Source organism: Miniopterus schreibersii (genome assembly GCF_964146895.1).
Source record: "Miniopterus schreibersii genome assembly, chromosome: 9".
Taxonomy (NCBI): Eukaryota; Metazoa; Chordata; class Mammalia; order Chiroptera; family Miniopteridae; genus Miniopterus; species Miniopterus schreibersii.
In genome coordinates, this window is record NC_138118.1 from 70,261,378 (window position 1) to 70,286,614 (window position 25,237).

The following is a 25,237-nucleotide window of genomic DNA, read 5'->3' on the forward strand; positions in this document are numbered from 1 at the left end:
AAGACAAAACAGTGCTGACTTAACTTTTATAGCTGCCTCTTCAAAATATAAGCAAGAGGGGTAAATAACAGATTTAAGTTTTTGCCGTTTGGGGACCTGATAAGAGATGGAGATATGCCACTAAGCCCTCTGAACACCAACTGGAATAATAATAAAGCTGTCTTTCTAAATAGCATGCCTGTACCTGTCAGTAGCTAGTTTATTTGAGTTTTGCACTCCTTTGTTTATATTAGTGCCCCCTCCCTCCTGTGTGCCTCCAGAGTTAAACAAGCAGGTATTTATCTCCAACTTAATCCTGAGCTTTAAAAATATAGACCAAACTCTAAGGTTCTTAAAATTTTCAGTCATATTTATTTATTGCAGAAAAATAATATACAAAGATATTTACAAAACAATCATAAAAATATGAATGCATTTAGACACCGGATCTATTTGCATTTTACCATGGGTCATCAATAAATAAATAGAATGTTGTTTTTTGTATTTTAAGTTTTTTTTTTCCCTCAGAGGAAGGATGAAAAAAGGAATTAACTGACTGATTTTGCAAGTCAGTTTGATTCCAGCATTTTTATTTCTAAAGGTGTTCTTAAAATTCCTCTGATTGTTACCATTTTAAAATGGAGAAAGTCCATAATGATGCCTTTCCTTTCAGTGGCTGATTGGCACGACCTCTTGAGAATGCATGCATGAAAAAATAAAAATAAAAACATTCTTCGTCATAAAAAAAAAAAAGGAACACAAACAACTGTTCAAACTTCTATCAGAATGTAGAGGTGTGAGGATGGTGCCGCTGCCCGTCTGGGAATCTCTGTCCACGGGCCTGTCTCGCTTTCTCTTTTAAAAGTGCGCCCCACGCCCTGTTTCTTTGAATTTGGGTTCTGCTCTTCTAATTTCCAAGAAAATCTTTGGCATATATATTTATTTTTAGTTATCCAGCTCCAGAGTCTCTAGACTGTCCATTTTCTCCTTCTCTGGAAACAATGACATCTGCAAAAACCCAAAAGGGGGTAAAGTTGGTTATTGTTTAGGTCTCTGTGGCTGTTTTCTACGACTAGTGAGCACGGCTCTTATCACCACCACCGAGAAATTACGCTGAACAACCTGGAAGGATTTCAGCCCAAGGGCAAGAGGAAGTGGGTGGGCGGAAAGAAGGAGGTGGAATTTGGAAACATCGGTTGTAAAAAGAACTAAAACTTGAAAGCCAAGAGAAAGGGAGGCGCTGGCAACCGTCCTTACCCATGACCCTCGACTCGCAAGGCTTCCCTCCAGCCTGTCACGCACGCTCACCCACACGCACACCTTCACCGGGGCGCATCCCTCACTCCCCAGCCCTACCCAACTGCCTCCGGGGACGCTCGGGGTGCGGTGGCGGTGCCGGGTTGGGTGGGGAGGCTGAGGGGGGAGCGGGGAGGAAGGCGCGGTGGGCGGGGGTCCGCGGCCTGGCCGCCAGTCCCGCCACCTGAGCGCATTAGGGGCGCAGGAGCGCCGGTCCTTACCTAGGTCTCCGGCCCTGCCGAGGGGGTGGGGAGCTCCGCCTGCTAGTGGGACGCGGACATGGACCAGGCCCCCTCCATCCTCCAGACCGAGAAGGCGTAGCTGAGCCTCTCGTGGGCCACATAGCTGCAGCTTGCCATCTTGGAGTCCAGCTCGTCGCTCTGGAGGACCTGGTAGAGGAAGTCGATGTACCTGGCCGCCAACTTGAGGGTCTGGATCTTGCTCAGCTTGTCCGAGGGCAGCGTGGGGATGATCTTCCGCAGCGCGGCGAACGCCTCGTTCAGCGACTGCGTGCGCTGGCGCTCCCGCACGTTGGCCATGACCCGCTGCGTCTGCAGCTCCTCGTAGGACTGCGGGCTCCCGCCGCCGCTGCTGCTGCCGCCGCCGCCCGCGCCGCCGCCGCCGCCCGCGGACTTCTTGCCGCGCTTGCCCTGGGCCGGGCTGCCCGGCTCCTCGCCGCCTCCGACGCCCCCGCCCGCGGCCCCGCCGGGCCCCGAGCCGCCGGCTGCGCTGCGCCGGCTGCTGCGCCGCTTGCGCCCCCCGCGCTTGCCGCTCGGGGGCTGCTGCCGGTCCGGCTCCTCCTCGCTGTTGCTCAGGCTGTCGTCGGCCGGCGAGACTGGCGAGCTGGACACGTCCTGCATCATCTCTCGGGCGGCAACGTGCGGCCTCGCAGGCCCGGGGCAGAGGAGCGGCCCGGGGAAGAGGAGGAGAGCCGGGCGCCTCAGCCCGCCAGCTTCCCCCGCGCGCGGCGCCGGCCCGGGCGGTGCGGCCCGCCGAGGAGGGAGCGGGAGGAGGGACGGGGAGGATCTCCGCGGGGAGGGCGCGCGGGGGAGGCGGGGAGGGAGGCGGGAGGGGGAGGGGACGGTGTGGATGGCCCCGAGGTCCAAAAAGAAGGCGCCCAGCGGCCGCACGCACACCCGCTCGGCCTCCTGGAAACGCCGCCGGTGCCGGCTAGCCCGCGAGGTGTCTGGGAGTTGAGCGAAAGCTGCAGACTTGGAGGCTCTTATATCTCTGTGCTGGCGGAAAGTTTGGGGGCAGCAGTGTCATTGGCCTGACGTGGGGAGGAGGGACTTTTCGAAGTTTTATAGGAAAGTTTCCGCTTTCCAGCCCCCCTTCTCCGTCCCCACCCCCCTTCCTCGGGGTCTAACAACCCGTCCTCCCAAACCATTCAAAACCGACCTGGCCCCTGCGGCCGGCCCCTCTGCCCGCCTCTTTGCTGCCCTCCCCCTTCCCGCCCCGCCGCCCTCCGCCCGCGGGATCCGGCGATTTTCTTCCGCGCCGGAGCGCGCGGGCCGCGCCCCCGCACCCGAGCGCAGCCCGGGGGAGCCGCCGGAGGGGACCGTCGCGGCCGCGGGGTCGGTCCCTCCCGGAGTGGCTGTGACAGCAGCGAGGGCAGCGGCTTCTGCGCAGTGGGTGATGTCTCATTTCGCCCCAGTACCCTCCAGGTCCGTGGGGCCGGTTGGGCGGGAGAGAAATGGAAAGAAAATTGGCAACCGCGTAGCCCATCCAATGGTCAAGTAGACAGGCCCCTGGAGTCCCAAGGGCCAAACTACCGCGGCTGGCCCGGCGGTCGTGGGCGTTCCTGGAGACGTGGCCACGCCGCCGGGACTGCGAATGTGCGCCCAGGCCTGCTCGCTCACCCCTGCCCGAGAGGCGTCCGAGGTTCTGTCTCTCTGAATAGCGATCCAAACTAAAGCTTCCCAGCACCCAGGGTGCTGTACCTCCGAAGGTGCTAGAAAGAGGCAGAAGTTCGCTCTCCCGCGGAAGGCCGGCCTCCTGTCCTTGGAGGAGGCAGTAGGGCCAGAGGGGGGCAGCGCAGCGACTTCGCCGCGGCCCTGACCGCCTGAGCTGCCGGCCCAAGGTGGAGGGCCGTTTTGTCCCCACCCCACTCCCAAAGGAGCCCTCGCGTGGCAACCTCTAAAGGTCGGCTCGAAAGCGTGAGACGGGGGCTCAGCGTTGCCTGGACACGGGGGGCTGCCGGCTGGGAGAACCTCCTTTCCCACCCCAGTTCCTGGAGGTCGAGTGGTCAGTTATGCGTCCTGCGCCCCAAACGCATGCCAATTGCTTGGACACGTTTACATTTTAAGCATTTCAATATAATAAGGTAACAACGAAGAACCCCAAAGAGGGTGTTAGTGTAGAATCTGGCAAATTGGAAGCAACAAAAGTTGGTGAGCTGGGGAAGGGGAAGGGAAGGGAAACCGCCGTGGAAGGGAAGCTCATCTTTGCAGTGCTCAACCTTTTCTTCTTTGGAGCCAGTTGGGGTAGAATAACCGTTTCATGGTCATGCGTTGCTTTGCAAAGCAAACCAGCGGCCAAAAGCAGTAGTCGGTTTGAGGGGTCAGATTGGGGGTGGGGGGCTGCTTGAGTTCAGTGCCCTGGGCTCAGGTCCCCTGCGCAGGCCGAGGTCCACTCAAGGCCTCCCCAGTCTGGACTCAGAGATGAGAACTGACTCAGCAAAGCGCCTCTTTCGTGGCCAGACCGAGGGTCGCGGTTGCGGGCGGCCGCAGGAGGAGGCGGGAGCCCAGGCGACACGCGAGCAGGCCACGTGGCGGTGCCCGCTGAGGCCTCGGCTTCGGTCCGGGAAACCCAGGGGCCTGGAGCGCCTGGTCTCCTGGGCGCAGCGAGGGCGAGCGGCGCCCCTCCCGCGGGGCCGAGCGAGGCTGTGCTGCCTTGGGAGGGGCGACTTGCAGGGTTTGTCCGGCACCGTTTTCACTGATGCTCGGCAACAATGACCACAGCGTGCCAACCGGCCTGCCTCTCGAGTCACGGCCATACTTTAAAATCAAGTCTGTCTGAAAATCAAATTCTACTTGACCTCCACTTACTAGCACTCAGGCAGGTCTCCTTAAAACAAAACGCACCCTGATATGTCACCCTTGTGTTTTTGCATCTTCTGCCGGGAGAACTTGATCTCCTGGGAGCAGTTAGAGACCGGGCAAAAGTTCTGCCCTGGTATCTACCAAGTGCTCTTTCTTGTAAATCGGAATTGCAGAATATTCCGCGATTCTTATTTGAAAGTAGCTGCAGAAATCTTGAACATTTCCCACCTTCGCCTATCTCGTTTTTTGTTGTTGTTTTGGTTTTTTTTTTTTGAGAAAGAGATCAATCTCAAATCTGAATTTTGTTTTGTGTGTTGTTTTTTTCTCTTTAGCCGAATTCTCAAAAAATAAAGAGATCGACTATTTGGACGCTTTCCTTTGTGGCTGTGGGTAAGCAAGACAGGAAAGTGTGGGCAAAGTGTAAAGGAAACCGTACCTGACCAAGGGGAATGGGGGTGGGGGTGGGGGTGGGGGTGGGGGCTGAAAATGGGGGCGGGGAAACTGGGAGAGAAACCGAGTCCTTGACAGCGCTGCAGCCTGGGATCCTTAGCCAGCCCGACTGGCCAAGTCATCAATCACCGAGACTGGTTCCTAAACAAGGGAGCCCAGCCCTTCTCCTGGCACTAAACTTCTCTAGAGCATGAAGAGCTCCTGGCCGGCGCAGGGACCCTGGGGGTTGAGGTGAAGCTCTGAGTGACAGAATGCTTAGAGGGTTTAAAATGAATGACCTAACTAGAACCATCCCGCAGAACCTTCCCTGAGCAAGTCACAATGAATGACTTGAGCTCTGAGAAGGAATGGGGATGGGACTGGGCTCTGAGGGCTCCAGTGTTGCTTTGCGAGCAGAAGGCTGTAGCCTGCAGATTGAATCCCGGCGGGATTGTCCCACTTGCCTGGTCTGCACCCCACCTAACACTGTATCTAAGGATTTTCTTAGCCACACTTCCTGAGGCAAGAGCAAAGGCGGGATCCCTGTCTATGTGCTCATGAGCCAAAAGCAATTCCGCCTATGTTGCAAACACCACACCAGTGATAACTTCAGATGTACTCACTTTAACAAACGAAAGCTCAGTTGTGAAAGCCTAATTTCGAAACTCTTAAAATTAAAACAGTCTTTGAAATTTCCCTTTGAGCCCCAACTCAGCCTGACGTGAAGAATGTCCGGGAAGCGCTATCTTCATTGGGAACACTGGATTAATTGCCATTTACTAATTCTTTTTTGCCTACTTCGAAAATCAATTTTCTGAACATAATTTAACTGAAAACAAAAAAGGTTTTCTTTTGCACTCGATAACTCAAAACGAACTTTGTTTTCAAACTGCTAACTTGGCGTGTTTGCAGTCCGTCCTGAGGAATGTGTGCTGTGTTAATTTTTTTAAGAAAACTGTTACAAGTAACAGAGTTAAGAATCTCATACTGAGCATATGCAATAAGTATGTAGGCATCTGTATCTTTACAGTTTGAGTTTGCACGGGCATTCTCGTAGCAACAGTCATTTAGAAATACTTTTAGAGATGGAAAAGACACACACACACTGTGAAACTGTTAGCAAGCTGGTAAGTTTTGGGGTTGGTCTTGCACAAAAGATGAGTAACTGACTCTGTGTCTCCGCTTCCTCCTCAGTCTTTGGATGACCTACCACCTGCTTGTCGGCTTAGGTTCTGTGAAATAATTTCTCCCAGTTGCATGAATGAAGCACAGGATGATTCACACAGAAGGGGGCGCAAACTGGAAAAGGCTGCAGTGAGTGGATCTCAGATGAGACAGCACATTGTAGATTAAATCTGGGTTTGAACACTGTACAGGAATTTAAGTGAGGGGCTCTTATCAAAGTGCAGCCTAAAGTTTGTGGCAGCACAAGTGACTTTGATAACTGTATAAAAGCAGATTATTTCCCTGGGACACAGGTAGCCTTAATGATGTTTGAACACCTTGCCCTAACCAAGGGGTCAGTCTCTTTCTCTTTTAATGTTAGGTTCATTCATGAATTTAACTGATTCTATGTTTCTGTTTCTGTATTTCTTAAGGAAAAAGAAGCTAAAGTTATAAGCAACTAAAATTTGAAGCTTGAAATCCAGAAGTTAAAAAAATAGAAAGCACTAGAAATTGAGTTGCCAAGAACACCTCAAATGAGCAAATCAGATTTTCCAATAAATATTAGTTTTTCCAATATCTGGCATTGTGCACTCAAAATGAGGGTGAAATGAGGAGACACAACTTGCTGAACTTGTAGGGAGAGGAGAATCAGAGTGTGGAAAAGTATGGAGTTTTAAAGAGCCTTTCCCCAAAGTCTTTATTAGTGTATTGGGTGCATAGGCTAGAAAGTCCGTGCCTGTCTTTGCTGCCAACTAACCTTGTTGAAATACACTCTCACTTTACTTATTTGAAAGAATCACTGCGATAACTGAAGACATAATTAAGAAATTCATATTTATTCATAGAGGCCTTTATCATGGCCACAATCTTCCTACATCATATGCATTTTACCTCCTTTTTAATCATCTCATAACCGAGCAATTTAAATATAAATCAAATGATTTGCATTCTGTGTTTTTCCAGCGAAATTTCCCTTTCTAATTACTTACAACTTTCATCTCTCTTCACTTCAAGGGGTTTCCTTTTTTTCTCCAATGGCTTTTCCTGAATCCTTAAATCCTGTATTCATTGTTAGGATTGATTCCTTCTGCAGAAAACATGTTGTTTTTGCTAGTGACCACAAGAGGACACAATTTCCCAGAGAACTTTGTTTAAAAAAAAAAAAAGCTTGTGGAAGTGGAAAGCTAACAACATAGCAAAAATACTACACAATCAACGAATGTCGTTTTAGGGATGTCTAGTTGATTTATGCCACTTTTATTAATTTTTGAAAACAAAAACATGAGTTGGCATTCAAGCTTTAGATTTTTTTGGAAAAATTAGTATCTTTTTCTTTGTTGTAGAACATAAAAGAAAAGCATACATGAATGAAAGTATACTAAAATACCATATTAAGGGGAAGTGTTTATTTTACATTAGCAGAATTTCATACAAAACTCTTGCTGACCAGGAATTTTATTTTCTTAAGTTTAGAGTCATGTTTGGCAATGAAAACCAGTTTTTTAAAAAATATATGAACATTCCAAAATGCTGTTGGAAGTTTGAATTTTTAGTTTGGGCATCTGGGATGTCTTTACATTAAAAAATTACACTGCAATTATGTTTTCTCTTTCGTCAATTATAGTTTAATGCACACAGTAGGTTAAGACCTATAATTATGTTTCAAACATATAGGAAAATAGGATACTTAAAAAATATTGACTTTTAACACTTTCCCAGAATTATTGCTCATAATCTTTGATTTAATTTAAGAGTCCCTCCCTCTTTACTACTACTTCCTCTCAAAAAAGGTTTCAGGGTGTCTGATTACTTCTTAAAGTAATTTAAAATGAATTCTGTCTTGCTATTTTTCTGGAAGAATTTTATAGTTCTGGTGGAGTGCCCTGACCACCAGGCTGGGGCATTTCAGTGTCAGTTGGAACCTAATGCTTTTGTCTTGCATTTGTGTCTTCTTGCAGATACATTCCTAATCACACTCTCTTGTCCCTGCTGGAGGGACTGAGCAATGGACCAAAAGACCTGGGGGGGAAAAAAGAGAAAAAGACGAGAGAGAGAACAGAGTAAAAATGAGTGATGAAGAGAGACAGCAGACGGTGGAGAGGTACCAGATGGAGCTGGAGCAAGTGAGCAAAAGGGAATCCATGGCGAAAATGAGAGTGAGGCTTGATATGCAGGAGACTCGAAGGCTTAAATGACAGGAGAGGAAAAGAAATAATTGCACATAATGGAAACTAGAAAACGCACCAGGATCGTTTGCCTCAGTTTCCACGCAAAGAGATTGTAGTAAGTAGCTACCTGTTCCTTATTGTAGACATTTAGTTTTTAAAATCCCTGTCTCTGTCACCCACGTTATAACAAAAAAGAAGAAACAGGTGAAGGGCCATGAAACTTTTAATTAAAGTGGGTGTTCATCAAATAGGCATGCCCTGTCCAGAATTAGAGCAAAGATGGTAACATGCCATTACTGGATCTCAAGATGTTGAAGGGGAAACATCTGGGGAAATACCGACACCATTACTTCTTGAAAAAATGCTATGACCCATGCTAGGATTTCAGAAACCTTGTGTGGTTGCTAAGACTCCTAGCTCATTAGTTATTTTCCACTTGACCTCCAGAATGGAGATCAAACTGGGTGTTTTTCCCTGTAGTTAATCAGGATCAATGCCTTTGCCCTCTCCACCTCAGATTCCTCAGGGGAAGGCATAGTGTAAGTGATGAGTCTTAGTCTCACTCGCCCCTGCTCAAGACCTTGAGAGATGGGAAGGTTCTGGTTCTGCCTAATGGTGCAATCAGAGATCTGAATTCTGGTTTCAAGTGGCACTAATGAATTGCAACGCATTTATTGACTTGTAGTTTAACAAACTCGTCAAAGTCTTTAATAATTTTAGGTGCTCTGAGTGAGAAGATTTAGTCTCATGTCACGGTCTAATGGGAAATAAAACATGCAAACAATTTTGTAACATGGAGAGCTAAATGCTGTGATAGATGCTTTCTTTTTTCCCCCCTTTTTTAAATTGATTTTATTGGGTGACATTGGTTCACAAAACCCATACATGCAAGTTTCATGTGTACAGCTCAACAAAACATCATCTGCACACTACATCTCGCACCCATTGCCCAAAGCAAAGTCTCTTTCCGTCCCCATTTATCCCCCCTTTGCCCGACTCCACCTACCCCACCGCGTTTTTCCTCTGGCTATGTGACAGATGTTTCCAAGCAGTGCCAAGGCAGGACACTGGACCTGGTCCGAGGCAACAGGATGCCTTTGCATTTTGGGAAAACTCCTCGCTGTGATGGTAGCCTCCAAATAGACTTCCAGGAAGCCTGTCCCAGAGAGAAACACACAGAAAGGCCCACAGACCAAACGGAGATGCACATATCACATGGTTTATTAAATCAATTTGAAACATACAGAAAGAAAGGGAAATATATGGAATATATTAATACACTAGTTCAGGTTGCAAACAGGCAGGAAGGACCATGCTACCCAGATCCTGAGGTACACAGATCCACAATATTAATATTCTCTCTCTCTCTCTCTCTCTCTTTCTCTCCCCCCCCCCGTCCCTTTATCTCTACCCATCAGCCTTCTTGCTGATGAGGGTAAGAGGTCCAAAGTTTACAGTGAGCAGTGTTGGAAGGTGGCTGGAGCTGAAATGTACTTGTTCTACCAGAGAGGCACAGGGCAAATATACTCTGTCACAGCTGGGCTTGACACTTAACCGGCTGAGCAGCTATTTATTTTATCTTTCTGTCTTGGACAGAGGACAGGTGGACCAAATTGGATGTCAGCAGTGGAGATCCTGTATAAGATCTCACGGATGTGGGTGCCTCATGAATACTGGGTTCTCCGAGAGCTTCATGACTATTTGATGCACACATAGTCCTGTCCCTTCCTACTTTACTTTACCGATGTCTGAGATGTCTCTCAGGTTACTTGTTTCCATGCTTAATGCCATCTCTCCTCCTTATTCCTCTTATTCTCTTTAGCAGAATCAGATGTTCATAAATAGTGCAGCAAGCATACTTCGCAGTTTTCCTGAAGCACGCAGTATTTCAGCTTTCGTTCTGAAGGATGAATCGGGGTGAACCAGGTGAGAAGGAGAAAGGGTTGGAGGAAAGGAAGACTTTGGGAGTGGCGTGGGCAGAGGCACGGAGGCCTGAGCACGTATGGTGGCCTTTTCAGGGAGTTCTGGGTGGCTGGAGGGGGAATGGGTGTGGAAACAGCCAGAAAGGGCACAAAGTTCAGATCACAGTAACTTTGTGTGTTTGTGTGCCATGCTGAGGAATTTGGGTTTAATTCTAAAACCAGTTGGAAAATGGAAGAATGTTAAGGGGGAAAGGACATGATCAGATTTACATTTTAGAAATATTAATCTGTGGACAGACACGGTGTAAGGGATGGATTAAGCAGTTGTGTGATTGGGTTTAGGAAGATCTTGCATCAACCCACAATATACTAATGGAAGTGCATCAGTTGATTTACGAGAACTTACCTCATTGCTGTTGCTATGGGGATGTGGACAGGATAATACAAAATTGAGAGAAAATGACTGGATTAAGGGAGATTTGGGGGCTGCAGTTCTTTATCGTAAAATAAAGTCAATGGGTAATTAGAAAAAATTAAAAAATAAGTAAACTGGAAAGGATTTTAGAAATTACCTAGTCTGACTAGTCAGTTTTATGCATGACAAAGTTTTTTCTGACCGCTTATAACTAAGATCCGGCAATATCTGGAACCTAAAAGCATTTTCCTAAGTGATGAGAGTGAGTTTCCTTCTAATTCTGGAAACCGTGTGTGGCCAACTATGGACCTAAACTTTTACGCCAAAAATGAGTAAAATAGGCAGTGAAGTGCTTTGAAGGGGCGTAGAGGAGGCTCCTTCCAAAAACCACCTTATACTTCCCATAGTCATGCTTTAAATCTATCACTGGTCACTCATTAAGTTGGGGCCTGGTATTGTCCTCTGCAGGCTCCTTTTGTAGATGGCAAAGTCCCCAAGGTGAAGTCACACATTAGGTCACTAACACCTTTGAGTGAATCAGATTGTGTGATGTTTTTCTCAAGGCAGGAGGGGCCCAGGGTAGCTGAAGGACACTGGGATATATTGGCGAGGCGGGACCGAAAGGCAGGGAGAATTGTGAAGAAAGAAGAGGTCGTGGTACTGGGGCCTGAGCGATTTTTCCAAGTGTGGGCCTTGGAAAAGGCTGTGGCTCATGGGCCTGTGGGAGAGGCACCTGCCTGTTGGGGAGGGTGGCTGAAGATACCCAGTTCCGTTGTCTGGATCCAGATCTGAGTGAGGAAACCAGAGCCCCCCCGCCTTGTCTCATGGTCAGGCTTTCCGTCAAGGCCTTTGAACCTTGATGTGTCCATCAAATAAGGGGGACTCTTCTGTTTACTATCAGGTGTAAATTAAGAGCAAACAATAATTCACGATCTCTTTGTTTTTACTATAATGGGTCTGTTTATATGTAGTTGTGTCCAAGACCAGAAATATTTCTGGGAAACTTGAAGTGTATATAATGATTGAAAAAACAGAAATATCCATTAATGGGCATAAGCAACCTTAATGCAATTTTAACTTCAGTCATTTTTTGGGGGAGAAAAAATCGTTGTTAAAAATACCCTAAAGCAAGGACAAAGATGTTCATTCTGAAGCATATCAGCAGGCTTGGGAAATCTGAGGAGCAGATACTACAAATGAATTATGTTTAATTTATTTTTTAATTTGGCGATCCTCCAAAATAGACTACACAGTGTGATATGATTATTAGGAAAAATATTCTGTACTTCTAAATTTATGTAACATTTACTCACTATTATTTTCATTATACTGATTCTTATATGAAAATTGGGCACCCAGATATTTTATAGAATCATTAAAACATACTGTGGTCCATTGAACACACGGCTTAAATGAGAGAGAAAGAATTTCATGGGAGACATTGGTAAGGCAGAATGACAGTCAGATTTTATATGTGAATACATCAACAATAGAGCTGCGATCACAAGTGTGCCTTAGCTTCTGTCATTTCCATGAGTTAATAGCCATGACAGAGGATCACATTATTGGAGTAATTCCATAGAATGAAAGCAGAATAAAAATAGGCACCGAAGTAATTTCCCTAGGTGATCATTTTACTCTAATTTCTTAAAAAGTTTTAAAAACATTACAATTGCAGAACTGGAGAAACCGCTTAGAAAAAAATCACTTCATTGAAGTCATAGAAGACAAGAGTTAGAATAAGTTTTAGAAGTCCAGAACACTTCTTCCTGGCGAGAGAGTACAGAGTAGTGGATGTTAGGCTTGATTCTGGAGCCAGTTAGTGAAGGTTCAGATGTGGCTAAACTCACTGCCCTTGACCTTAGATCTGTTACTTACCCCTCTGTGCTCCCAGTGAAGGGGAGAGAATCATGTAACTCAGATGATTAAATAAAGTCCTAAGTACTAACCACTTAACATGGTGCCTGGCACTTGATACACGTTTGATATTGTTGTTGTTATTGTCATTTTAAAAAAAAAATTATTGTTGAAAGTATTGCAGATATCCCCTTTTTAATGAAACTAAGTTATGCAGTACTTTGTGGACAGAGATGAAGCAGTTGCACTCAAGTCTAAGGGCAAAAAGAAAGGTTTAAAGGGTCAATGAGGAAATTCCTTGATGATCCGGTTTAGTTTGAAGAGGAACTGTTCCTATATCTTTGTCTAAATCCCTGAAGATCAAAGTTCAGGGTGGGAACATTAAATGGAGGAAGTTTAATAATTTATCTGTGCCCTAGCTGCCAGGAAATGGCAACAGGACGCATATGACCCCTTCAGTTTCTGTATTGGGTAATGTTTTGTCTGAGCTGAAGATTCTCATATTCAACTGTCCGCTTGACACCATAATGTGGTTTCTCACAGAGAAGTTGAACTTACATATAAATTGTTCCTTCCACTCCTGCAAATTAGTAAATTTCAGTAAATTATTTATATAACTGGTTTTTTAATTAAATTTTTCTTTATTAAAGTTGACTTTCAATACTGTATTAGTTTCAGGTATACATCATAGTGGTTAGACATTTATATAACTTAGGAAGTGATTCCCCCGATAAGTCTAGTATCCACTTGACATCATATATCGTTATCACAACACTATTGACTATATTCCCTGTGCTGTACTTTGCAGTATCTACACAAGTTTGTTATGTGTATGTCCCTCAATCTCTTCTACTATGGGCTCCTTTTAGGTAAGATATATTAACCAAACTAGAAAATTGTGTTGAGAAAAGAGTCAAGTCCAATAAATATTTGACAGAATTTTATTAAATTGGTAATGAAAGTTAGAACAAGGACTGGATGCTGAACAGCAAGAACACTCAATCTGATCTAGTCCAAGTTAGACATAAGCCAAGCCTACACTACTGCGACTTCCCACTCTCTCCTCAGTGTGACCTTCGCGTGCTTGTTCAGTTTAGGACTGCATGTAAGAACGACCGTGAACCTGTGACTTGGGAAAGTGGTGTCAGGAAATTGTTCCCCTTCTTGATGATTTTGTCAACTCCTCTCTTCTAAAGGAGACATTTATGTAGTCTAATAACTTCACTGAATTGTAATAAAACATATCTTCATGTTTCCTTTCTCTATAATTTCTGTTTAAAACATAATTTGCATGCATTTTTATAGAAGGAAAAAGTCTTGAAAAGAGGAGAAACTTTTTTTGTTAATCTTCACCCAAGGGTATTAATTCCATTGATTTTTACAGAGTGGAAAGGAGGAAGGGAGGGGGAGAGAGGGAGACAGGGAAAGAGAGAGAGAGAAACATCGATGTGAGAGAGACACATTGGTTGGCTGCCTCCTGCATGTGCCCTGATCCAGGTGGGGATCGAACCTGCAACCCAGGTATGTGTGGGCCGGTGCTCTAACCACTGAGCAACACTGGCCAGAGCAAGAGGAGAAACTTTTACTTTTTTATACAGCATATAAAATATAGTCCAAATGAATCCATCAGTGACAGGATAAAAGGAAAAAATACTGTGTGGGGGGAAAGAAAAACAGGACAAGGGAAGCAGGAGAGATGTATAATTATTTTATTTTTTGTTCTACATAGCCACTTATCCTTGCGACATGGATGATAAATGAACAACCAGTAGAACTGTAACACAGTACAATACATTGAAAGCCAATTAGGAATGATATAGGAACATTAAAAAGCAACTACAACTAAATTGTAGCCAATCAGTCAGAGTATGAAAGAAAAACATTAGATTTATGAAAGAGTGAATTACTCTGAAGAACATCCACAAAATCAGAGCTGTAATAATGGCATTATACGCTAAGCTGATGAAGAAAATATTGTAAATCATATCTTCTCACTTGGAAACTCTCCCAATGGTTGGAATTTTATTCCAAGAGAACCTCTCTTTCTGAATTAAATGTCATAAATCTGAGAATTGTATTCACTTTTGTCACTTGATCCATTTGGTAATAAATTTATGGTGAGCCCCCATGAAAAGTTTGCAGCTGCATAGTTAAGGTTAGTCTGAGTACTCCCCTTTCCTCTTAAAAGATGTTTTCTTGGCATTTGTGCCTGTCCCCTCTGTGCTAGGGCTCAGTATCTTTGACTCTGGTGCTCTTGGTACTGTATTGGGTTCCTTGGCTGTGATATAACTTAGCAAATTATTTCTTATTCTAGCATTGCATATGGATACCAGCCAGCCTTCTATTTCAGCCCAGAAGTTGTGTTCTCCTTTTGTTAAAATGAGGAAACAAACATCTTTGTAATTTTTCTCCCTTTCAATGTTAAATATTGCTTTTTAGAAGTTTACTGCAATTTAATTTTAATTTTGTTAAAGATCACAAAAATAAAGTGAACAAAAAGAGAAAACCTTCACGTAACTTTGTCCAGGAGCACAAGGGCAGTGATATCAAGTTTGGTAGCAGTGGGTGGACCTGGCCCAAAAAGCATAGATTTATCCGATGGTCATCTATTCTCTGCTATTCCAACATCATAAATAAGACAAATGTCATATATAGGGTATCTGAGCGGATAGCATACATTATGATTATGTAATTATGAATCAGCGGCTCTAATGAAAGGCAATACCAAATGTCCTTCTAATAAAGGAAATACCAGAGATTATGTGGTCTTGAGGTGGTAACCTTTTTATTAGACAGGCGGTAGGAAGCTATATATGTATGTCACTCACAAACACACACATGCACCCACATACAGACATAAACATGTATTTCTGAGCATTTAAGAAAACAGCCCAATTTATACGCAAAGAACTAGTTCTTACTGTGAACATAAAGCAGTAGTGATAATATAGAAAATGAGAGTAGGGGAGCATTATATAAATTGCATGAAATAGAAATCATCCCAGTAGCACAGAGGGACTGTTTGAACGATGGTATAAATTGAAACCCTAGAATCTAGAGAGAAGGTGCCTATGAAAGTGGAGGCAGAAAAACCAGCCAAACAAGTAAAATTGAATTTATCAGCCATTACTTTCCATTTGGTCCTTTATGTCCCTTTGGACTAGTGGTGAAGATAATGGAGTTACGGGCGAGTAAGTAAACCCTTTTGTTTTGGGGACCATTTCTCTTTAGAATTCACCCAAATTTTCATACACTCGATGACCGGTTAATTTTGGACAATTAAATGTGAACAAAGAAGAATTGTAAATACTGCGTAACATACATGAATCAATAGACAGGGTTTTGTTTTGTTCAAATTAGCTCCCTGGGGGCTAATAGGAACATATTCTAGGTATTAATTTAGCTTAAGTGGCTCCCACAGAAACTGTTTTGGTTTCTATGGCGACTTTTGCTCTGGTTTACTGATCTATAACAGTTTCCTCACCTTTTCATTTCCTGAAATAGCACCAAGTACAGTATCTAAATTTTGACTAATATAAATCAAAGCACATGCTTACCTTTCAGTAAAGTCCTCTATTTCAACACGTGCGCAGGGTTTTCCTTTTTAATGCATTAGACATCTGTTATTGCTAATGGGGATAAAATGTCACATGTTAAAAACAATAAAAGTTATTAAAAGCAGTGCAGGTTTGAAACATTTTGAAATTATGTTAGAAATGTAATTGTGTGGGATGTTTTTTTTCCCCCTTTTGGTCTATGGCAGTTTTCAAACCTTGAATATGAAAACTATGGGAAAACAAGTATGCACATGAATATGTGAATGTGAACATGTAAAGCTTTTTGTGAGTATATTTATCAGGTTCTAATGTAGCCTATTAAAAATAAATTGAATATTAAATGTTACACAATCTCTATGTACCTTCACACACACACACACACACACACACACACACACACACACAGGTGCACGCACGCAAGCGCACTACACACATTGTAACCCCCATGGGGCCAAACAGGAGGCAAAACTGTGGTACTAATTGTTTAAAAATCATGAATTTCATTAGAAATTCAGAGTGTATTCCTGACCAGTCAATAAGTGCCTTAGCATTAGGAGACTTTACTGTACCTGTTCTTATTAGGGGTGTGTGTGTGTGTCACAGGTGAGCTCAGCTGTGTTTAAGGAGGAACACCTCACATTGTTAAACTTTCCATTTCAGAGTCAATGAAATTAAAGTGCACATGTGCTAAGTAATTTTCTTTGTAATTTTAAACTCTGTTTAATGGTAAATTTAATTCTTATCTTTCCAATTAATTTTAACTTCTCTTCTTGGGGAGACTGTCAGAATACTTGCTTTACTGAAGATAAATTTATAAATGAAAATCAGTCTACCAAAGCCCAGTTATTGCATGCATATGAAGCAATACAACTCTGAAGCTAACTGAGGCTGTTAGGAAGCAGGTCACTAGATATGCTTGCCGGGAGAGGAGGGTAATAATGGGAAGGACTCACAAGAGGGGCCTCTAATATGCTCGTATATCTGCTCCTAGTATCCAAAGGAATCACAGAATATTATTTATAAGCATGTTAGATACCTAATTTAAATGTTTTAGAGTTAAGGCAAGAGTTCTCTTCTGAGCAACAGCATCCTGCCAGACAACTAAGAGTACAACTCACAATTTGTATTGATGTGTTGCTATTTTTAGTTTAAAGTAATTTTTCTTCGTTTTTTTTTTTTATGGTGGTAACATTTCAGACCTATTCTTTCAGCAACTCCCAAGTATGTAGTGCAGTGTTGTTAACTATAGTCGCCCTGCTCTACAGTAGGCCCTCAGAACTTACTCTGATAACTGGAAGTTTGTACCTTAGACCAATATCCCCCCATGTCCTCCACCCACAACTCCTGGAGACCACCATTCGACACGATTTTTACAAGCTTCGCATTTTGGGATTCCACATATGAGCGAGAACATACCGTATCTGTCTTTCTCTGACTCGGTTCACCTAGTGTGACGCCCTCAGGGCCTATCCCCGCAGTCGCGAAAGGCAGGGTTTTCTTCCTAGGGCTCACTGGTATCTCGCTGGGCGTCTCCGCGCCTCCCTCGGCCGCCCAGCGCGGGTAGGCACTGGGCTGTCCCCGTGCCGTGGCTGTTGCGACGAGGCTGCAGTGAACATGGGCTCAGACACCTCTTCCAGGGGCTGATTTCATTTCCTTCAGTTATCATTCCCACCACATGGGCAATTGTTGGGTCAGGCCATAGTTTTATCTTAATATTTTGAGGAACCTCCGTAGTATTTACCGCAGTGGCTGTACCAATTTATAGTTCTGCCCGCAGTGTGGAAGGGTTTCCCTTTCTCCACATCACCGACACGTCTCCCGTATCTTTCTGATGACAGCCATTCTAACGGGGAGGCGACATCTCGTGGTTCTGATTTGCATTTCTCTGATGACTTGTGATGTTGAGCGTCTTTTCATGTACCTGTTGGCCATCTGTATGTATTCTTTGGGGAAATGTCTAGTCAGGTCTTTTGCTCATTTTTAAATCAGATTATCTGTGTTTTTGCTGTGGAGTTGTATGAGTTCCTTGTATCTTTTGGATGTTAACCCCTTATCAGATAGACGGTTTGCAGATATTTTCTCCCATTCCATAGGTTGTCTTTTCATTTCGTTGGTAGTTCCTTTTGCTGTGCAGTAAAGCTTTTTATTCTGATGTAGCCCCACTTGCTTTCAAATAATTTTATTATTTTTCTGACCAAAAGGGAATGGTAGAGAACTGGAAAAGTACAAACAAGTATAGAAATGACCAGTTCTCCTATAGCATACGTAAAATGAACATTTATATAAAATGAACATTATAGATATAAAGATACGCATAGTACCCATATATATTTACATGCACTCCTATATGAAACAGAAATGAACCATGCCTTATGTATTGCTTTATAAAATACTTTTTTACTTATCATTTATTGAAATCATCTTTCCACAGCACAAACTATTTTGTACAACATCTTTTTAACAACTGCAATAATTTCAAATGAGGACTCGCATTTTTAGCCAACTAGGCTATTTTCTATATTTTGGTATTATAAACAAGACTGAGATACATATTTTGTAGTCTGATCTTTGTACATAGTCTTCATTATTTCCTTAGGCTAAATTCCTACCAGTGAAATTTCTGTAAACGAGCTATAAGAATCCACATAGTGTCCTAACGTTGTAAAATATGGCTTAGATCTTCCCAACCTGAGCCAAGGTTCAGAGAGCATTCTTGACTCCTTTCTAACGTCGATCTTGATATGGTAAATTACCTAAACTTCAGATATTCTTGATTCTCTCCAAGAGGAAGCAGCTCTGCTCTGAGGGAAAATTCTGTTTTTCTCATTGAGTCAGTGACCCCCATCTAATCAATGAGTGTTCTGTAGGTTTCCTGAATGGCAATTCCAGACACCTTCTTTTCTCCAATTGACTGGCTGCTGGTCTTAGTAATTATATTCAGGCCTGATATACTTTTGTGGGGCTAATGCTAAATCAAGAACTGGAGTCCTTTGGGGGCTTGTTTTCAATGTATGTAAAAACAATGATACTGAAATTTTGGTGACAAAAAATGGGAATGTTCAATAATCATTCATATTATGACATAGGAAGTGTTCAAGAAAGAGATGTCTTTTAGTAAAAAAGGGTGAAACTACTAAAGTATGGAGGAAAAGAAGAAAAATAAAAAATATTTTTAAGGTGTGAGCTATGAGTAAACACATTTACTTATGTATGTACCCCCCCATGCTAAGATACATGTGAAGGTATTCTGATGGAAATACTTTTACATGTATGCACGTTTGCATGTATGTGAATCATACAATGGAGGGAAGGGTTATAACTATAGAAGCAGACACTCTGGAGTGTCCAGGGTAAGGACCCTGAAGTATGGATTGAGGTATGTGCATATTTTCATGTGGGTATAATTTGGGAAGATTTTTGTTGTGTTTTCTTGTGTAGTGCTTTGAGTTGTGGGCATTTTTCAGCCTGTTTCAAGTTAATTTTAGAAGCAGTTGATTGAATTTGATGAAATGTAGTACACTGTTCAGTGTATGAAATTTAATTTGTGGTTGTGTTGTCTTGAAACAAAGTGGTATACTAGATATATTTTTTAACTGAGCTCATCTGCTCTAATTATAATAGGCTTTGGTGAGATTAGGCAAATGAACAGTGATGAAAGAAATGGTGTGGCATGTTCAGTAAGATCTACAATTAACTAAACCACTACTTGTCAAATGCTTGTTAACTACAGTCACCACATTTTTTGGTCAAAAATATGAACCCATGGTGAGAATCTTTGAGACAGGGTATGTTTCCCAAGTCAGAAAAATTTTAATAAATTTCAGAAGGCCCTTTACCATCAACTTCAAATAAGCCACTTGAAATTGAATCAAAGCATTTAAAAGGAACAAGGTATTTAATAATTATTCTTTCACTTTTCTATGCAAGGAGGAAAAATTATCATAAAAATAGTAGATATGAAAAAATTATCCATTTTTAAATTTTGAGAAATTATGTATAAGGCCAACTTTTCAAAAACTGATATTTAAATTGCAAATAAATCTAGGAGAAAGAATATACCACTTCTCAGAGATTTTGTATAAACCCACTAATGTCAGAATGAAAAGAGGAATTCTGTGTGCATACAGAGGATAAGGCCAGGTGCCAAAGATGTTCAAGAACGCACTTTGGGATTCGACTTCCCTCTCTGTTGCTCCGAAAAGGCTCCTGTTCTCTTATCCGCACTGATTCCTTTTTGTCGGGGGGTAGGTGGCAGACACTTACTTAACCTTCTTGGGTGCACAGGGACTCTTATGTCCCTTGGGAACCTAACATAAAGCATGACCCTGCTACCCCAGTCCCAGTTAACTGGGCTGAGTGGGTGTTTAGATTTCGTGTTGGCCTAGATCAATGCTAAATAACTGCCACAGTCCCACTTGTCCCTTACTATCACCAACTTAGCTTTCAAGTTGAATTTGCTCAAATATAAATTCCCAGAGGATTTACCAAGTGAGGTATCACTTTTTCATATAAAGAGCTTCATATGCAAATTTTAGAGATTATTTTAGGAATGTAGTGTTTATAGTGACCTTCCTGGCCAACCAAAGACTGTGATTACATATTTCATAGATCAGAAGTCTCACCTTAAATATCCATGTTTTAAAAACAAAAATATGTTATTACGACAGCAGCTCAAATTGGACACAAATGTCATTCTACTTAAGACTCTGATTCCGTTTAGGAGAAGCAGTACAGACTATTGAATATCACTTTTTTGTGTGTTTTCATGAGCCCTTCTAAAAGGCTGAATTGTCATTTTGCTCTCTATAAAAGCTCAACATTGAACTAGCATAAACAGCAACAACAGTGGCCAAGTATTACTCTGTGTGAGGCCCTGTACTAAGCACTTTATAGGATCTCTTCTGATATTTTAAATAACCCTGAGTTTATTGTTTCCATTTTACAGATCAGGGTAGGTACTGAAGCCCAGATGTTTTAAGTGAGTTACCTAATTTAGTAAGTAGGAGAATTAAGATGTGAAGCTCCTCCAACACTATAAATCCATACTTGAGAATGCCTTTTGCCAAGAATGTCAACATGGATGGATCTTGAGAATATCATGCTAAGTGAAAAAAGTCAGGAATAGTTAAGAACCATATGATTTCACTCATATGTGGGATATAAAACTGAAAGCAGCAAATGAACAGACAAGAAAAACAAACAAACAAAAACTCATAGACACAGACAACAGTTACCAGAGGGAAGGGGGTGTGGGAAGGGGGTGTGGGGGTAGTCAAGGGTAAAGGGGGTCAAACATACGGTGACAGAAGACTTGACTTTGGGTGGTGGGCAGGCAATGCAATATACAGATGATGTATCAGAAATGTATATTTGAAGCCTCTATAATCTTATTAACCAATGTCAACACAATAAATTTAATTAAAAAAAAAAAAATGTCAGCATGAACCAAAGGACCTAGAATCAGATACTCAGTGCTTGTCTATGTCCTTTCGGGGCTGAGTCCTGATTTTTCTTCCAGGATCCACATAATACCACGCATAAAACTTGGTTTCATGTTCATGAAACACTTGAAGAAAAAATTTAGAACATGATATGAATCAAGTATATGTGAATGTCTCCCTAAAATTAATAATTTACATTTGTAAGGCACTTTATAGGTTCAAAGGAATGTCATAGTAATTATCTGATTTTTTCACTTTTTATTTTGAAATAATTATAGATTACAGGGCATTGCAAAAATGTTAGAGAGATTCTGTGCTGTTCCTTTCAGTTTCCACTAGTTACTTCCTACACATTACAGTATAATATCAAAACTGGGAAGTTGACATTGGTGTGAAAAGGCATAGTTCTGTGCCATTCTATCAGATATGTAGATTAGTGTAGCCACCATTGCAACTAAGATACAGAATTATTTCATCAGGAATTATCTGATCTGAATAAATGCACACTAATTTGGAAAACATATACTTAAATATAATGTCTGGGCTGCTGACAAAACAGGGCTACTCTGAATGAATTCAGATAATTTTTTCAGATTTAAAGTGACCTACCATTTGTTTTTTAATATATGTGCCATTACAGTAGCAGGATACATGGGATACAATGTCTGACTTAAAAAGATATGCATACCAGGACTAAATGCTGGCAGGCAAGTATTCCAGACATAAAAAATATTGGGGACAAAAAAAATTATTTTATTTTTTCAATGTATTTAAAAGAATTATAAAATGACTCCTGATCTTTATATAGTATTTTATGCTTTTACCTATAACCATTGGTGGTGAAGGTGATGGCTTGTTCGTAGAGTCTTCATTGCCCTAGAATTGGAAGGGATGTAACAATAATGATGATGATGATGATGTCTATTCTAATAGAAGTTACCATTTACTGAGTGCTCACTGTGCACCATTTACTCTGCATACATATTTCAGCCAGTCCTCATAAGAGCCCTATCAGATAAACATTATTCCCATTTTAAAGATGAAGAAACTGAGGGTCAACAAGGTTAAGTTGTACCAGCTTCCATAGCATCATGTGATGTACTTGTGATTCAAACCCACTTCTGTTGAATTCTAAAGCTTTTGTTCATAAGCACGCATTCATCAAAAGAAAGCTGTGGCCTCAAAATAGCCACAGAAGATTATTCCAAGGCCTCTTCAAAAACTTCCACCAGTAGTACATCTTTCTGGTTTTTTTGCAGAGACTATATCTCTCTGGTATAAGAAAAGCCCATGCCTATATTTCTGAGGTCCTCAGTAAAGATAAAGAATACTCATTTTCACATCATTTCTGCTTAAATGTAATAATCATGTAATCATTTACAAATAATCTCAGTGTCTAAGAATTTGTTCTCTGAAATTCTTCACTCGGCATACATCTTAGCTTCACTATGTATTAGCTGATTGAGCTTGGGAAGTTATGTAACTTCTCTCTTCCATGGTGTCCTCATCACTATGAGGGTAATAACATGAAGATAATAATATATCCTGAAGTTATAATGAGAACTTTAATAGTTATGTGAAGAACTAAACACAGCATTTAGAACGTGTGCTTTCATTAAGCAATACAGTATATATGTATATATATATTATTATAGATATTACTACTAATTATTATAGATGTTACTACTTCATCCAGAACTAATAATCCAATTACTTGGTGGTTCTCCTTGAGCCCATTTCTAGTTTCTCCAACATTTCACTAAACTATGGGATTAAATTGGTCAGCAATTTACTAAATTATGGGACTAAATAGAGTTCGAGATCTGACTGGTAACAAATATAACCTGTGATTTTATTAAGTTTTGAAGAAGTCACAAAATTATCTGCAGTAAAATAATTGTATAATCATATTCATTCATTCATTCGTCCATTCAAACGCGTTTATATGATGCCATTGCGTTTTATTGCTCACCGTTTGATCTATTTCCATATCTCATAGACATGTCTCTCCCGTTTGAAGACTGGATAGCATAAAAAGCTGTCTTTAACAGCTGCTTTGAGGTCATCTACATTTGCTGGCTGCAGGTGGAAATCTCCTTCATAGAGCCCTAAATAGAAGGTTGTAAAATTTGGCCTTTGAGGGAGCAGACCATACCAGACTTTTGTATAATTTATCATCCACAGAGTGTGTTAACGTGCTTTTGATCTTTGAAGGCAATATCTTTCAAAGTCATGTGCTGCTTCTATGTGACCATTGGTCCTTTTTAGGAATCTCAGTATCATGCTGATTTCAGCGAGCAAATGAATTTTTAAGATGGCACACTGACCACTCAATTTAACTGAGACTCTAGATCCTCATGAAATCCAGTTGGGAGGATCATCTGAGAGCAAGTAAATGAATAGGGCTTTGAAAACAACAAGTGACTAAGTACCCATAAGATATTTTATTATGATCATTTCTCTTCTGTAATATTTGTCAAATTCTTGATTTCACTAAATATTAAAGCTTCTTTGCCTTGTACAATTTTAAGGGTAGGATTCTGCCAAATTTTAGCCATAAAGGGTGTTTTAAAATACATTCACACTGTTCTTTGCATTTCGTTCTATTCCCTTATACTTCTTTGCAGAATGTATTTTAAGCACAGAGCTGAAACTTTGGTGTCACGGAGAGAGTTGCGGTAATTTATAAGCTTTGGTTTCGAGAGCCTTGGAGAAGTTTTTCCATCTTTCTGGTATTTTATCCCTGTCAGTTTGCATTGCTTCTTTGCTTTCCTTCCCTTCCTCCGCCAGGTTTGGTTTTGAGCTTTGGATTCAAAGAAACCCCAAAGTCAAAACAAAATGGTCAGAACTGCTGACTCTTGTTTTGTAACCTTTTTTAGTCCAGCATTCCCAGGAAGAGAGGGCACTGACCAGAATTTGGTCCTAACTTCACCCAAAATGTTGGCAAGTTTGGGAACCTAGGAAGGAACTTGGGCCAAGATACAGATATATACCAAAATTTCAACACTTTCCCAGCACATTTAAATATAATTTAATGAAATATCACCCTATAAAAAGTAGAGTTTGTACTTAACATTTGTTATTATTCTGCCGGCTACTTTTGATGAAAATGAAATAATCTAATTTATATTTCGTATTAAATAGACTCTCTTGGTTTTTAAAGTTGCAGGTACATTTTGGGACCTCACTTGTAAAATGTGCTTAATGTCTTACTTTTCTTTTTTTGAGGATTTGTAATTACAAAAAATAAAGTTATATTAAACTGGCTTATCAAGTTTCAACTCAGAATTTTTATAGCTATGTTATAAATCTTCCACAATAGTGTTTTTATAATGGAAATGCTGACAAATGCAATAATAAACACCAACCCAAGGGTCTTAATTGTATGTTCATGCATACTAGCATAATATTTGGTTCAATTTCCAGTGCTAATTTTGCCAAAATCTGCTTTCACATTGGGCAACTGTAAACGAAGATCAGCCTGAATGACTGCCTGTTGATGGCAAAGGCTTCTGATTATTTTTACTTTCCTTGGAAAGCCTGATTATGTCTTCCAAATATGATTTCATTTAGATCTTTTTTTGGTTTACATGTCTGAATACTAATAGTAACCTGATAGTTATGGGGAACTTAGTTTGAGACCAAAAGGCAGTTTTCAGTCAGCAAAGAGTGTATAAATAAATTGACTCCAAGCAACATCTAAAATGGTACATTCCAAGTGTCCAAATTACTTTAAGATTTCAAAAACTAATTATTACAATTTTCCAGATGTAATTGACACCATTAGGATTTTTTTTTTTTAACTGGTAAAGGTACTGAAAAACCAGTGCTGCCGTAGCTGGGTAGCTCAGTTGGTTTCAGCATCATCCTGATACCCCAAGGTTGTGGGTTTGTTCCCCAGTCAGGGCACGTACGAGAATCAGCCACTAGATGCATAAATGAGTGGGACAACAAATCAATGTCTC

The 25,237-nt window shown here is 41.7% G+C and overlaps 1 protein-coding gene and 1 long non-coding RNA gene across 2 annotated transcripts; one reads left to right on the plus strand and one right to left on the minus strand.

Moving 5' to 3' along the window:
* Positions 1 to 328: 328 nt before the first annotated feature.
* On the minus strand, positions 329 to 2,537 carry TWIST1 (twist family bHLH transcription factor 1). The gene is made up of 2 exons (XM_081146585.1): positions 1,497 to 2,537; positions 329 to 987 (listed from the first exon to the last, which is right to left on the minus strand). Exon 1 carries the CDS (start codon positions 2,136 to 2,138, stop codon positions 1,539 to 1,541), a length of 600 nt encoding a protein of 199 aa, XP_081002711.1. The 5' UTR covers positions 2,139 to 2,537; the 3' UTR covers positions 329 to 987; positions 1,497 to 1,538.
* Positions 2,538 to 2,737: 200 nt separating this feature from the next.
* Positions 2,738 to 16,073, plus strand: LOC308561493. The gene is made up of 5 exons (XR_013999513.1): positions 2,738 to 2,939; positions 4,649 to 4,706; positions 5,940 to 6,059; positions 7,871 to 11,068; positions 11,215 to 16,073. It is a non-coding gene; the product is annotated as an uncharacterized lncRNA (long non-coding RNA).
* The last annotated feature ends 9,164 nt before the right edge of the window (positions 16,074 to 25,237 follow it).

Excerpts from the sequence above, each read along its gene's own strand:
- TWIST1 (XM_081146585.1), bottom strand. The coding sequence starts at position 2,138 with ATGATGCAGGACGTGTCCAGCTCGCCAGTCTCGCCGGCCGACGACAGC.